This window comes from Pelophylax lessonae (genome assembly GCF_965119305.1).
Source record: "Pelophylax lessonae genome assembly, chromosome: 6".
Taxonomy (NCBI): domain Eukaryota; kingdom Metazoa; phylum Chordata; class Amphibia; order Anura; family Ranidae; genus Pelophylax; species Pelophylax lessonae.
The window spans coordinates 187,252,483-187,268,288 of NC_138773.1; the positions used below are offsets into that span (position 1 = coordinate 187,252,483).

A 15,806-nucleotide genomic window follows, 5' to 3' on the forward strand; every position below is an offset into this window, starting at 1 on the left:
AGTCTTTGTAATGTATATTATAGGAAAGAATAGCAAAAGCTCATGGCTCTCAGTGTGGCTTCTGTAGCCCAGGAATGGTGATGTCCATATATTCACTATTGAGGAACTATCCAGAGCCCACTTTAGAACAAATATATGAAGCCTTAGGAGGTATGATCATCTAATAGCTACTGTTACAATAACAAGAACTATTTTGTCAACTATTTATATAATTAACATGGTACCTTGTTTTTCATAAAGGAAACCTTTGTCGCTGTACTGGATATAGACCAATAGTTGATGGCTGTAAGACCTTTTGTAAGGTGAGCTGCAGACTCTGGAATGATGATGACAAAGTTGGGTTTACTAATTTAATGTGTCTACATTTATAACCTGGCAGGAAAAGCCTGATACTATGGGGTTTTATTTACTAAAGCTGGAGAGTGCAAAATCGGGGGCTCACTTCTGCATAAAAAAACAATCAACTTCTAACCTCCAGCTAGTTCAATTAAGCTTTGGCAATATTTGTTTAGATACACTACATTCCACATGTAGACTCAACGCATTTCGATCGATTTTCTTGAGGAGTACATGTGAACGATCAGCATGATGAAACCCATAATTCTCATTATATTAAAACCATAGATTCACTGGAATCCTATAGGTGTCAGTCCTCACGCGACTGACCTCTGGAACGTTGAAGGAAAGAATATTTTGTAATTGATTTCCTGCCCATCTGACATCTGCAAATCTTTTGTTGCCCATCCTCCATACACAGAGAATGGTTCGACATTAGGATGTGGATAAGCCCCTGGCCCTCTTTGCTCTGCTTGAAACATAGATGACTTTATCTGCTTATTGACGTGTCCTTTTATTGGATTATGGATGACCATTAAGGGCTTTCTAGCACCTTTTGCATATTCCTCACCCTATGAGAGCCTCCTACCATTCCCCTACATGGCAGAGAGACGACACACACATCTATAGGAATCCTGTGAATCTATATGGTTTGAAAAAAAAAAAAAAAAAAACGAATTATGGATTTCATCATGTTGATCATTCACATGTACTCCTGAGGATCTATTGAAACTTATCGAGTCTACATGTGTAATGTATTGTATTTAACAAATATTTATAACATGTATTCAATGTTTTTAGTCTGGTTTGTGTCCTGGCTTTTATCGAATGTTACAATAAAATGTAGGGTTTTTTTTACACGCAGTGTTTTCCTTGTATCTACTGTATATGTTCCTCATAAAGTCCTTGGCTATTAGCACTGATGTTTTTATATGCTAGTTCTAAAGACGAGAACATATAGCCCACAGTATATTGGATAATCCACTTTCATGTATTGAGTTGCTCTTTCCAGTGGCTAAAACCATGTTCTGCTTGTTTGTCCAGGAGTTAAACTGCTGTAAACGTGAACAAAACATGCATAATGGGCAAGTGCAGAATGACTGTGAGGATAATGTGAGTACACAGCAAAATGGTATAAGCCATGCTTAAAGTAATTGTATATTGTATGTATAATGAATGTGAAATACATGTGCTTTCAGTTTAAATGTCTCTCTGATTGACCTGTCACAACAGCACAAAATACTCGTGATCACAAAGAGGTTATGTAAGCATGTAAGGACGCTATTACGCTTAAAAGTATTCATTTAGAGGTTCATATAATATGACACATTGCATCTTTTGGTAACAATCAATCAGAATTCATTTTTTTTTTTTTACTGTACCTAAGCTACTTTAAGTGAATTCTGACAGATGTATAACTGCTCTTCATAACTCATCATTCCTATTTGCACTGCCTCATTGGTCTTTTGTGAAATTCCAGCTGAAGATGCTTTACAAAGAATTGCTCATATTATCGAAAAGGTTTACAAAAATGTACAGCATGATCATCCACTCAAGATTTTGGACTTGCCCATGCTTTCAGTCCATTTGACAATGATCACCAGGACAAACAGGGAAGATGATTCTTCCAGCAGGGACACAGAAATCTGAAAAAAAATGTAACTCCTCCCTACATTATCCCAAATGAAAACAAAATGTCGCATTGGATACAATTTAACAGCTGTATCATGAGAAACAAATTACTTACGAAGTAAAATACGCAGTAAATACAAAAGGTGTTCATTTCTATAGGCAGTCATTGCAACAATCATTAATGATTCCAGAAAACCCTTGCATAGTGAGCTGTCTATTAAGAGGATTCACCTGCCTATCTAAAACTAAAATCATGTTCTCAAAATACTGCCCACGAAGGATAGTAATATTCATTAAAAAAATGCTTCTAGTTCATGGGTCAAGCACTGTCTTCTCCATATCGGTGTTCATATTTTAGACTGCCATCATGGTTTTAGGAGCCGGCTGTCACTTCTGATATCATTTTTTTATTTTATTTTTTTGGCCCCCTGCTGCAGCAGATTCAGACTGATTTTTGGGGGGTGCTAAGCTGGAAGTACAAGAATGGGTGCTAATGCAGCATGCTTATGCAGCATGCTTTATGTACAGCCTACCACACGTTTTTGGGTGTGGTCAAAAAGTGGGCATGGCCAGCAAGTGGGTGTTTTCTTTGTGCCTTATCAATTCAGACACACCCAAGCACCACCCTTGTGCCTCCCCTGCCCTGCGTGGTGCTGTGCATGTATGAGATTCATACACTGTTCTCAAGATTCCTGGGGTATACAGTATCTCACAAAAGTGAGTACACCCCTCACATTTTTGGTAATATTTTATTATATCTTTTCATGTGACAACACTGAAGAAATGACACTTTGCTCCAATGTAAAGTAGTGAGTGTACAGCTTGTACAACAGCGAAAATGTGCTTTTTCCTAAAAAATAACTCAGCGCACAGCCATTAATGTCTAAACCGCTGGCAACAAAAGTGAGTACACCCCTAAGTAAAAATGTCCAAATTGGACCCAAATTGTCAATATTTTGTGTGGCCACCATTATTTTCCAGCTTCACAGGTTGCCACTGGAGTCCTCTTCCACTCCTCCATGATGACATCACGGAGCTGGGGGATGTTAGAGACCTTGCACTCCTCCACCTTCCGTTTGGGGATGCCCCACAAATGCTCAATAGGAATTAGGTCTGGAGACATGCTTGGCCAGTCCATCACCTTTACCCTCAGCTTCTTTAATATGGCAGTGGTCATCTTGTAGGTGTGTTTAGGGTCGTTATCATGTTGGAATACTGCCCTATGAGTCAGTCTTCGAAGGACGGGGATCATGCTCTGCTTCAGTATGTCACAGTACATGTTGGCATTCATGGTTCCCTCAATGAACTGTAGTTCCCCAGTGCCGGCAGCACTCATGCAGCCTCATATCATGACACTCCCACCACCATGGTTGACTGAAGGCAAGACACACTTATCTTTGTACTCCTCACCTGGTTGCCATCACACATGTTTGACACCATCTGAACCAAAAAAGGTTAACTTAGTCTCGTCAGACCACAGGACATGGTTCCAATAATCCATGTCCTGTGGTCTGATGGTCCTCAGCAAACTGTTTGCAGGCTTTCTTGTTCATCATCTTTAGAAAAGGCTTCCTTCTGGGATGACAGCCATGCAGACCAATTTGATGCAGTGTGCGGCGTATGGTCTGAGCACTGACAGGCTGACCCCCCACCCCTTTAACCTCTGCAGCAATGCTGGTAGCACTCATACGTAAATTTCCCAAAGACAACCTCTGGATATGATGCTGAGCACGTGCAATCAACTTCTTTGGTCGACCATGGCGAGGCCTGTTCTGTGTGGAACCTGTCCTGTTAAACCATTGTATGGTCTTGGCCACCGTGCTGCAGCTCAGTTTCAGGGCATTTGCAATCTTCTTATAGCCTAGGCCATCTTTATGTAGAGCAACATTTCTTTTTTTCAGATCCTCAGAGAGTTCTTTGCAATGAGGTGCCATGTTGAACTTCCAGTGACCAGTATGAGAGAGTGAGAGCGATAACACCAAATTTAACATACCTGCTCCCCATTCACACCTGCGACCTTGTAACACGAATGAATCACATGACACCAAGGAGGGAAAATGGGTAATTGGGCCTATAGCAGACATTTTCACTTTTGTTTCCAGCTGTTTAGACAATAATGGCTGTGTGTTGAGTTATTTTGAGGGGACAGCAAATTTACACTGTTATACAAGCTGTACGCTCACTAGTTTACATTGTAGCAAAAGGTAATTTTTTTCAGTGTTGTCATATAATAAAATATTTACAAAAATGTGAGGGGTGTACTCACTTTTGTGAGACACTGTAGATGTCCCACAGGAGTCTTCAGAATAGTCTACAAACCTTGTGAATATACAGCAGTGGTCAATGAACATACTGTACCTGTCTTCCTCACATGGGAAGGAAATAGGAAAGTGAATAGGTGCACAAGCAAATAAGGTATACAGTAAATGTGTGCAGGTCTGTTTTAAAGAGAAACTTTGTCGTTTGAAAGTTGTAGTTTACTTTTTTCACTCAGATGGAGATTGAAAGTTTTTTACCAATAGTTTTTTCCATTTCATATTAGATGGTGACATTGCATTTGAAAAAAGAAGAATGTCTGCCATTGGACCCATCACAAGAATTAATTTTTCCTCCCGAGCTAATTGTGAGTTGTTCACTTACTCCAAGTAATAAGTCTTTAATTGTGTGATGGTATTGGTCTATTGTGTATAAATATATAAAACTATAAGCTGAATTACAATATATAGTTTTTTCACCTAACATTTTATTTTTTATTTTGAGAAAATATGCACATTTTTTAGATAGAAATATGATATACAGGATTTAGAGTTCTAGTGGTTATAACTACTTCAAAATGAAGTGATAGACTAAGGTATTGTCATAATTTACATAAGTGTGTGTAGACAAATATAAACAATAAATCAAAAGAAAAGGAAAAAACAGGAACAGCAAGCATACTTTAACAAAAGAGCTGTTTTTGTCCCAATTTACCATCAAATACTGTATATAATTGGTATATTTTGGCTGAAGCAAGAAATGGTTTGTGGTGTGACATGCAAAGCTCTCTTTTCTTGATATGTATAAACAATAGTTACTATTATGTACCTCATGTATATCAATTATCTAAAAGCCAGTGATTCCATTGCTTCTAAAATACCTACCATTTGCTATTTTTATTTGCGAACATGGGTTCAAATTGGACTTGTTTGCTAAAGATGCTTTGGAAGTTTTGCATATTGGGGATGGGTTTTCGTTTCCAAAGTCTTGCAAAGATGTTACTAGCTCGTATGATAATGTGGGTAATAAATGCGCTGTTTTTGTAAAGCCAGTGCTAATAACTAATGTGGAAGAGTGTCAATGCTGGATCTGGGAGAGTTTTAATTTTAGTGACTGCAGAAAAAAAAGTCGAAGACAAAATTCCAAAACAATGTAATCTCATTGAATCTCCCTCATGTGAAAGAGAGTTCCACAGGAGCCCCGATCTCTCCAAAACAGTGGGGAATTATTGAGGAATATTTGTGATATTCTTTGAGTTTGTAGTACCATCTATGCAGATGTTTTAAAGAAAACGCCCAATGTGTTACATATCCGGAGGTGTAGAGAGGGCAATGAGAGGCCTGCTAACACTGTCTATCAAAAATATTAGGGCCAAGTGTTTTTGCCCAGAGGTTCAAGATGGGAAATTTTCCCATCTGGAGATAAGGTGTCATACAGGAGCACAATTACTTTGGAATATTTAGGTGTAATGAGTCTCATTGTAATGAGAGATGATTTTCAAAGGTATGAAGGATTTTCCTGGAGTTGCAGAAGAGAAATGGTTTCTGATACAAAGGCATATGTAGACGTCCTTATTGGCTGGTTTCTGGTTGGCTGTAATTCTGTTTTAGTTGACAAATGTTTTTAGTGTTTTTCGCATAAAAATTGACAATGGTATATAGATCTAATCTTATCTAGTTTTGAAGATGGAGGACTGTTGTTAATAGTTTAAGAATTAACAAAGGGAAAGTTTGAAATGTAGCCATATTTGAATATTCGATGATATTAGGAAAGGAACTCTACATTCTAATAGTGCCATTGACTGTATCAAGTTGGTCAGGGTTAGGTCTGTAGCCCAGAAGAATAGTTCCCATGAAAGCGTGCAAATTTAATTAGTTAGTCCAATATAGTGGATCTGTAGCATCAGTAGATATTGGGATCTCTAGTGTCAGCTAGGGTGTAAACAATATAGTTTTCCCATAAAATTTGTGAGGCCAAATTTTAAGAAGAACTTCTTGCAGGTATCCCTCATGTACCATCATCGAATGCTTTGCTTCCAAAAAAACGAACAGAGAAGGCTGTCTGGTCTGACTGGTCTCCATCCACTGCAGCATATTCAGAAACCTGTTTGTCCCTTCTGGAGCTTAACATCCTTTCAAAAATCTTACCTGCCCTATGTTGATCAATTTTGGGATGATGGAAGAAATTATTTCTGAATTTTACTGGAGGAGTAAAAGTTGACTATAAAGTAAAGATGATTGTTAAAGCGCTAATAAACCCAAAAACAAAAATGTATTAAATTGCAGCTTACTAATGTTTAAATAGGGTGGCTGCATTCATTTTCTTTTTTTAGGCCTGTTTCCCTTTATTTTCTCCTGATTATCCTGCCAATAAGCAGTGTTAATTTCGTCAACTAAAATATTTTCATCCATGTCCCAGGCAGGAAGTCGAGTGAGGGCAAGATGGCCCCAAATCAACTCTATGGCCTTGGAGGACCAGAACAACGTCATACGTCGCTTCTGCCCAACAGCCTTAAAGGGCCTATTTTTTAATGTCTTAAAAAAATTACTTTTTTTTTTTTTTTTTTTGCTTTTAGGTGTAGATGTAAGATCTGAGGTCTTTTTGACCCCAGATCTCACATTAAAGAGGACCTATTTATTTCTATTACAAAGGATGTTTACATTCCTTGTAATAGGAATAAAAGTGATCAAAAAGATGTTTTTTTAAAGGGACAGTGTAAAAATAAAAGTTAAAATAATAGGAAAAAAAATGTGAAAGTGCCCCCGCCCCTCCGAGCTCATGCGCAGAAGCGAATGCATAAGCAAGTCGCGCTCACATATGTAAACAGTTTTCAAACCACATATGTGAGATATTGCCGCGATCATTAAGTCTAGCCCTAGACCTCCTCTGTAACTCTAAACTGGTAACCTTGTTAAATTTTGAAAGCGTCGCCTATGGAGATTTTTAAGTACCAATGTTTGTCGCCATTTCACAAGCGTGCACAATTTTGATGCATGACATGTATGGTATCAATTTACTTAGCATTTACGTAACATTATCTTTCACATTATAGAAAAAAATTGGGCTAACTTTACGGTTTCTTTCTTATTTTTTTTAATTCAAAAAAGTGGATTTTTTCCAAAACAATTACGTTTGTAGGACCGCTGCACAAATACGGTGTGACAAAGTATTGCAACAATCTCTATTTTATTCTCTAGGGTCTCTGCTGAAAAAAAATATATAATGTTTGGGGGTTCTAAGTAATTTTCTAGCAAAAAAAAATACTGATTTTATTTTGTAAACAACAAGTGTCAGAAATACAGTATGCCTGGTCCTTAAGTGGTTAATCCCCACTGGGTTTTTTATTTTTGGAAAAAAAAAACAAAAAACTTTTTTTTAGTTTCTATTATATTGTTTTGCAAATAAGTAATTATTTCTTCATAAATTTGCCAAAATTTATACTGCTACATATCTTTGGTAAATTAGTGTATATTTGGTCTGTGTGAAAGTTGGTCCACAAGCTATAGTATTATTGAAAATTGATCAATCCTGATGTACTGACTGTCTCTCTCATTTCTCATGGCCCTGAAATATCAGGACAGTACAAACACCCCCAAAATACCCCTTTTTGGAAAGTAGACTATTCATGCAGGCGCGGCCATGTTGAGAATTGGCTAATGTGGCAGGTCTGTGAGCGACTATTCTCCGGCTAGTTCCCTGACAGAAGGTATGAAGTTGATGGCAGTGCGGAGGGCGGTCTATGTGGATAGCTTCACCCCCGATGCCTGCATACTTAGATGTGCCTGTTTTAATCATCAACCATGTGAGTTGCTACCATCAACCATGTACCTTCATTAAATGTAACCATATTGTTACACTTAGAAGCGCCTCTCTTCACTCTTATACCCTATAGCTCCTGCTCGATTCTGCTTTCTGCATTCCCTATAGACACTTTTTTTTTTTTTTTGAATCGTGAAAAATTTGTGAATCAAATCATCTGAGTTTCTATTATTTTTTATGGGGAAATTTGCTTTGATATAGGAGTGCTTTGGATTACAAGCATGTTTCTGAAACTAACTATGCTCGCAATCCAAGGTTTTACTGTAGTTTCCTGACAACCTATTGCATTTTTTAAGACCCTTCATATTTCAAATGCCTAGCATGTACATACTAATTACACCCCAAAATACATTCTGCTAAGCAAAGGGTAGACAAAAGATTATCTGCGGTATGAATGGGGGGTGACCAGCGCTATGGAGTGATGGAGACAAATGTATATAGGTGTAGAAGCTGCCACCAACCAGCCCTTAAAAAATTAGGAGCCAACAATGTTTCGGAAAAAAAAGGAGAGGTTGGAAACGGCGCTAGGTAGCTACATGTCACTTCCGGTTCGCAGTCTGCCAGTCCCTTGGAGTACGGAAGGCTATGCAACATACTGCTGAATCAATCAGACTGAACCGTGAGTTTTTACTACTTGCCCACTTGTTTGATTGTACTTACTACACTATGGGGATCTTCTCTCTGTGTTTGAGCACCTAGATGGGACTTGTCAATCTGCGAGGATTCCAGGAACCCCGGCTCAATAATCAGTTTGGACCCCATCCACCCCTGAGTGGAATTACATCCACTCTCGTATCATTTACTGCCATTTAGGGTGGAAATTAAGGGTGAGTGCTACATCTAGTGGACACTTCAGGAACAGGCACCTATGTTCCTTGATACTCACCTCCACATTGCACTTTACCACGGACATCAGTCCAGCACAATTATTTTTTGTATAGGGGGCCCCTCTCTCCCCCTTTTTTCTTCACTATACCATTTATTGGCACTTTTTTTCATTTTTTATCACTCAAAATTCTGGTGCACATCCTTGTTCTGATACATTCTGTTACACTTCCCAAAAAAAATTTATATTTTTTGCACTTAGTGATATTAGCTTTATTTTCTCACAGCACTTCAAGCATTTCTGGGGCGTATCACATTTAGCCCATTTTTTGTCTCTGCAATTTTGTTTCTGCGTTTTTGCACTCTGCACCTTATTATTATATATTGTCTCACCATTTATATGTTTTATAATAAGATCACTTTGTAGCATCTTGTCACATCTATAATACTAGGTAGTGCAATTTCCAACCTCTCCTTTTTTCCCAAACAAAAGATTATCTGCGGTTTTATTATTACAGTGGTCCACAGAGAAGAGCATTGGTTCAGGCAGCAGGCAGAGGCATGGTCTTCGACAGTAAAAGGAATTGTGCAGGCAGCAATACTGTCCATAGTCAGTGCAGTCACAGATAATGTCAGCACAGCCAAAGCATTGGTCAAGGTAGCAGGCAGGAACATCATTAGCAGCAGCAAAAGGAATCATCCAGGCAGCAGGCAGGAATACTGTCCATAGTCAGGACAGGCAGCAGGCAGAGATATTGTCAGCACAGCCAAAGTATTGGTCCAGGCAGGAGGCAGGAACATCAAGCTTACGGCCTTGGTCAGGAAGGAATGGAGACAGGGGTAGAGGATTCTCCCGACCAAATCTCTTTGAAGCCTCTGGTCTCCAGACCCTGTACTGGGAATTACAAAACCCGTAGAAAACCAAAAACTTTTCTCTACTCAGAACACTGTTCTAAAGCCCCTTATATATGTAAGACCCCTGTGTTATCTTGCATTCCACTACTACAGTAGCAGGGCAAAAAATAAGTCCAAGCTGCTGGTAAAAAAAAAAATTGGTTGATTTAACAGGCTGAGCTCAGTGCATGTGGAAGGCAAAAAACGTGGTTTAGAAACAATTAAAACAGGACACAGAGGCAGAGGCGTCGTTGGTAAACAGGCCAGGGTCAGTTAACGTGGAAGGTAGACATGTGGTCAATCGAGGCAGCAGCCAAATGCTCTGCACAGGTATTTGAATAAGGGGAAATGGCAGGCTGTTAAAAATAAGGGGAACTAATATCTTAGGCATGTGTGATAACGTGTGAAGCATTCTCTGATGCATAGGCCAGGTTGGGAGGGACATTGGGAACAATAATTGGTGTATGTTCTAACTCCAGCTCTGCTGCATAAACCACGTTTTTTTTTTTTTTTCTTCCTCTTACTGATTCTGTGGGTGGAATGTATTCAGAAAAATGTTACTCATAAAGTTGACTTACACAGTCACGGTAAATGCTTTCTGGGGGGAATCCTTGCTGGTAGATCAGGGCAGTGACAATTTCTTCAATAAATTTGAGGTCTTTCTCTTGACTTTTGATAGATAACATATGCATTATACATAGCCATATGAAAAAGGTAAATTGCAACTTTGTTATACCAGTATAGGGACCTACTAATTGATAATTAGGGCTGTAGCATCTTGTCATTTAAACTCCCCCCCATGAACAGATTGTAATGGTGGATGCATTCAGGCTTTACAATGGGACCTCTCTTATCACTCCACTTCGTGGCCAACACTTCCTTGTTTCTAAAGGCCCGTACACACTTGATGGAAATCGGACGAAATATCCTCAGATTTTTCTCTCCCTTGCTCAGCATTCATAACCGTTTTTAGTTGACAGTGCATAAATGTTCACGAAATTTCTCGTTCGATTTTTTTTTTTTTTTGGGACATTTGTTCCTAGACTTCCGGGTCGTCAGCAACTTCAGATCATGCGCTGTCTTTTGTATCCGATTTATCACGGACGTACTGCATACACATTACATGAAAATTGGTCGTCTGGGGACGGACGATAAAAATTTTGGTGTTTGTCCCTCCGTTTTTTTTCGTTGAAAATGTCGGCATCGGCTGCTGAAAATTGTGTACACACTAGCTGAAAATCGTACGATTTTACCCAACGGGAATTTTCGGCAGATTTTCTACTAGTGTGTACCCCATTTAAGACTTGCGGATGATGAAACCCCCCCCCCCCCCTTTTGTAACCTTGTTTTCACTAAGTTTTGTGGGAAGCCCTTCCTGTTTTTCTGTTGGTACTGCATGCCAAGGTTTAGGTAGTAAGGCTAAAGATTCTTTTTCACAGTGGTTCCAGTAAGTACATTTGATAATTTTTAATAGTACAGTTGGAGGGTAAACTACAGAGGTTGCAGTGTTGGCACACAGCGATCCACAGTTTGAGAAACGTTGAAATTAGTTTAATTCTCTCTCTTCTTTAAAGAAGTTAAAAGTCTACCTAAAATAATAAATTCGGAATATGTCTCTATTTCCAATATTAAACTATAGTGTGAGACCTACAAGCTATTTTTGGAACTTTTATTATGCATGTACTGTATATGATGCATCTTTTTGGTTTTCTTTTTAGCGAATGTCTGCAAAGCAAAATCCACAGACACTAGTCTTTCAGGGGGAAAACGTGAAATGGATCACAGCGTTTAATCTGACAGAACTTTTAGATCTGAAAGTTAAATATCCACAGGCACCACTTGTAGTAGGAAATACTAGCATTGGTAAGTGGAATAACAAAGAGCGTGTCATGTTTGTGTATTATATAGCCAAAAAAAATGCCATGTCTAGTTCTATGCTGACAACCTTCCTTTTGAAAATTATTGTTTCTCTTTTGTTCATCGATGGACAAAGCGCTCCAAAAATCATAACTACTAGGTTATTTTGTCTCCTCCAGGAGTAGGACTAGGCAGAAAAGAAAACACCTGGTTACACGCATGGGCTTGGTATATAGCCCCCCTCTCTGCTCTAGGTTTCAATCTGTCTAGTCAGGAGTAAGGACCTAGGCTCCCGGCTAGGATCTCTGGTCCTAGCAAATTTTTCTCCTTCCTTACATCTTTTTTGTTTTTTCTCTCGGGAGATCTACAAACAACTGCCGGGCTGGGTGACAGGCTGGATAATCTAGATCCACTGGTCCCCCCAGCCCAGCCAGCGAGTGCCTGCAGACTGTAGCTACGCGCTAGGTCGGCCGTGACATAGCCTCACAGACAGAGGCTGGCATGCGAGTTAAAAGTCTCGCAGGGTCTCATACGACCGGGCTTGGGTCTGAGTCACAGTGGTCCCTTAGCCGACAGCTCCCCTACTTTGGCGGCAAGGATTCTCCCCCCGCCCCTCCCCTTTTTGGCAGTTTTTTTTCGGGGTGTACACGGGTAACCTCCAGTGACAGTCGGACCTGCCTGTAGGTTTCCTCCTTCCATGCTTAAAAATTCCTCAGTGAGTTGGGCTTCCCCCACTCCCTTTCCCCCCTGTCTGGACCTAGAGTCTGGTGGGGTCTCCCTGGGGTCTCCCCACTATCCCCACTCTGTAAGGGTCCTGGGATAGTGTGTCGTGCCCTGGTAGTCTGGAGAGACCGGTGCAGAGTGCACAGCGGAGTCTCCCCTAGCATGTGTCCTACCTTCAGAGGGTACAGGGAAGATCCTGGCAGTATGCTGTAGCTAATGGTGGCCATTTTCCCTTAGTCTGGCTGGTCTCCGGTTGGCGGCCATGTTTGTGTGGCCCGATGTCACTGGGCCATTTTCCCTTTTGACCCATGCCTTGTGGGGATTCCGAAGCTCCTCCTCTTCCTCCTCAGTTTCCTCTTCCTGTGCCCAGGACATATGGACAGGGATGGCGTCCATGGTGATGCCGGGTCTGAATTCTCAGCACCCCTCTGATTGGTGGGGTGAGTCCCTGGTGGCCCCTGTTATCTCTCTCTCTTTGCTGATAGGTACCCTAAACCTTGGGGGGGATCCTTTAGTGGTGCCAAAAGATCGTTTTTGTACTGCTAGGTCTTCCTTTTCTTAAGGAGCCTCAGGGTCACATCTCCCCCACTGACCCCCTCATGGAGGTGGCAGGTCCCTTGGAACCCTAGCTTCCCATGGTTGAACTGACGGTGGTCCTGCAGTACTATTTGTTCCGGGTGGAAGTGGCGTGCTGGCAAAGGCCCAGGAAGAAGCATCCCCTGCCTTTCTCTGCTCAGTCTGTCTCATCTGATTCTGAGCCTGATGTTGCTGTGGACGCAGCCCACCCCCAGATCCATCCGATATTGAAGATGATTCCTCCATGGTCGCAGCAGCGAATTAAAAGTGCTGTTAGACGCACTTATTACTGCAGGGCGTGAGACTTTAAAAATGGAGGATGTCGCTGATGTAGTGCCACGGACGTGGCTGTGTCGTTTGGTACACATAAGTAACCTCGCACTACAAAGGTGTTTCCCTATGTGCCCTATTTTGACAGGTTTTACCCTTTGTGGTCCCCAAACCTTTTGCTGTACATTACCCTTTTGAGAAATCAATTTAAAAAAAGTGGACTAGTACACCAGTGGTGGACCCTCCTGTTTCCAGGTTGAACAAAGCTACACCCCTGTATACAGCACTAAGGACATCATAGCTTACCTCTAATCCTACGTCCTGCTGGTTCCTGTACAAATTCTATCTTCGGTGATGCCAGATCCTCCTAACAGTGGTAATCATTTCATCCTGTTAGGGTTAAATGCCTCAGCGCTAACAGTTGCACCGCTCTCTTACCTTCCACCCCAGTTTTCCATTTACAAACCCCTGTATTATCACAGAATTCAATGCTTTCTATATATGGAGGGGGTTCCTGTAATTCATCTGCCAATCCTCCCTTCAGAGGACACCTTGCATTCTTGGAGGATTTTTACAGTAACCAGCAGCCAGCAGGATGTTGGATACACTTTATTAGAAGTACGTTTTTTTTTTCTCTGGTGGTGTATTTCCAAAAACATTAAATGTCAGTTTTAAATTACCGTTGGGTCTCGTTCACACCATGGTGCAGAAACGTCAGTTCTGCAGAGGCACAAATAAAAAAAAATGTTCTCTACGGGCCCTGTTCACACCACAACATGCAGATTTTTTTTCTGTGCTGGAATCTGCATCCTGCATTCAGTTTTCTGCAAAGTGTATGCAGTTTTCTGCATGGAGAAAAAACTGTCATGACATCAACATTGGTGCGCACAGGACACATACCTGCACACATGAAAACTGATGTCTCTGAAAGTGAAATTTGTGTAGCTTTCCCTTCAATTCTCATAAGTTTTCATGCATGTATGGTGTAAACAAACCCTTAAGCTTTGGCCTTTCATCGTGCTGTTATGTAGCTTTGTAATGTCTCCATATAGCACCATGTTTTAGGAACTCCAAGACCTGGGTTAGCTAGGCATCATTTCTTTTTTAATCTATCAATACATACTCTACACACGTATATATTTTGTTTAAATGTTGTAACTTTTTTTTTTTCTAGGACCAGAGATTAAGTTTAAAGGGGTTTTTTATCCAGTGATTATTTCCATTGAAAAGATTGCTGATCTGCATGCTGTGAAATATACAAAGGCAGGTATGTGTCATTCTGTGTAGGTTTATTTTTATGTAAAAGCATGTTTGTATGCACTTTCTTATAGATACATTGCATGATTTCATACAGTATATAGCACCCCCCTGTCCCACAGAGGCATGGTGATACCCCCAGAGACAAGATGGGCTGACATTTACCTCAGGGGTAGATCATTTGGGCATAGTGGGACATGTAGACCGATAGGTGCCAGTCACTTTCATGTGAAACACAGAGCTCCGTCACTTCACTTGTCACATTACAAGAATGACAGCCTTTAAGTCAAGGCTGGCACTCCTGTGTTAGAACTCTTTAGCTACCCTCACCAGAAACAACAGCATTCTTTTTCTCCAGGAGAGTCAACCAACTCCATGGGACTCCATCCTGTTCCTAATCTTCTGCAGGAGAGTCAACCAACCTCCATGTGACTCCATCCTACCCCCAGTGAAAATCAGCAGCACCAGGCCTCAGCTCCATGACTAATCACATCCAGATCCCTTCAGGCAGGCGGGCAGGCCTAAATTATCAGCTCTATCACATTCATCCTTCCCAGACTAGAGCCTGGGGGGAAGAGAGCTTGCAATAGCCAGCCCCGACTATGTATACCCTTTCCCATAATGCACCACTGGCAAAGGAAACGCCTAGTGGTGGACTGGGGAAAGATATGCTTATTCATAATTCAGACCTACTGTGTGATCTCACACTAATGCCAGAGGTAACAGTGCCACCTACTGACAGAAGAGAGAACCGACAGCCAGGCTGACCTTAGAGGATGCTGTACAAAACACAGACTACAAATTGGCATTGGTTGACTGAAGCCATGCAGAACTAAATTTAAACACTCCTGCTTAAGGCAGGGTGGCTACACATATATCTGCAAAGGTAGCTTGAATCCCAGAAAAGCTCCCATAGACGAATATCTACTATCTAGGGTGACAGCCTGCCCCTTCTCTCATTCTCACTGCTTGCCTATCACTATGATTGGCAGCCATACTGGCTGCCAATCATAGTGATAGTGAGAAAAGGGAGGTGGGAGGGGACTGGACCAGACTGTTCAAAAGAAGAGCTGGACAAAACTTGGATTATTTGGATAAGGCTGGCATAAGAAGTCTCTGACTGCTATGATGTTTAGCCTCCTTCACAAACATTAACATGCATGAATTGGTAATATAAACATACATGATGTTGGAACAATCCAAAAACAAAAATGGCAGTTACAGTAGTGTACAGATGGCATATTTATTTTTAATATTTTAATAGAAGTAGGAAAGGACTTCAACCTCTGCTAGGTAGGTATTGCTGTTTCTACACCATTGGGGAGATTTCCCCTCACTTCTCAAATGGGGGCACAAAGAGT

General features: G+C 40.8%; 1 protein-coding gene across 2 annotated transcripts in view; it reads left to right on the forward strand.

Annotated features, from left to right (window-relative positions):
- LOC309557969 (aldehyde oxidase-like) overlaps nt 1-15,806 on the forward strand; it is a 196,987-nt gene that overhangs the window by 23,947 nt on the left and 157,234 nt on the right. For both annotated transcript variants that reach the window (XM_082260857.1, XM_082260858.1), the window contains 6 exons: nt 24-150; nt 241-302; nt 1,381-1,449; nt 4,511-4,591; nt 11,481-11,625; nt 14,363-14,455. In XM_082260857.1, the coding sequence (XP_082116983.1) occupies nt 24-150; nt 241-302; nt 1,381-1,449; nt 4,511-4,591; nt 11,481-11,625; nt 14,363-14,455 (577 nt within the window). The remainder of the gene's footprint in view (nt 1-23; nt 151-240; nt 303-1,380; nt 1,450-4,510; nt 4,592-11,480; nt 11,626-14,362; nt 14,456-15,806) is intronic.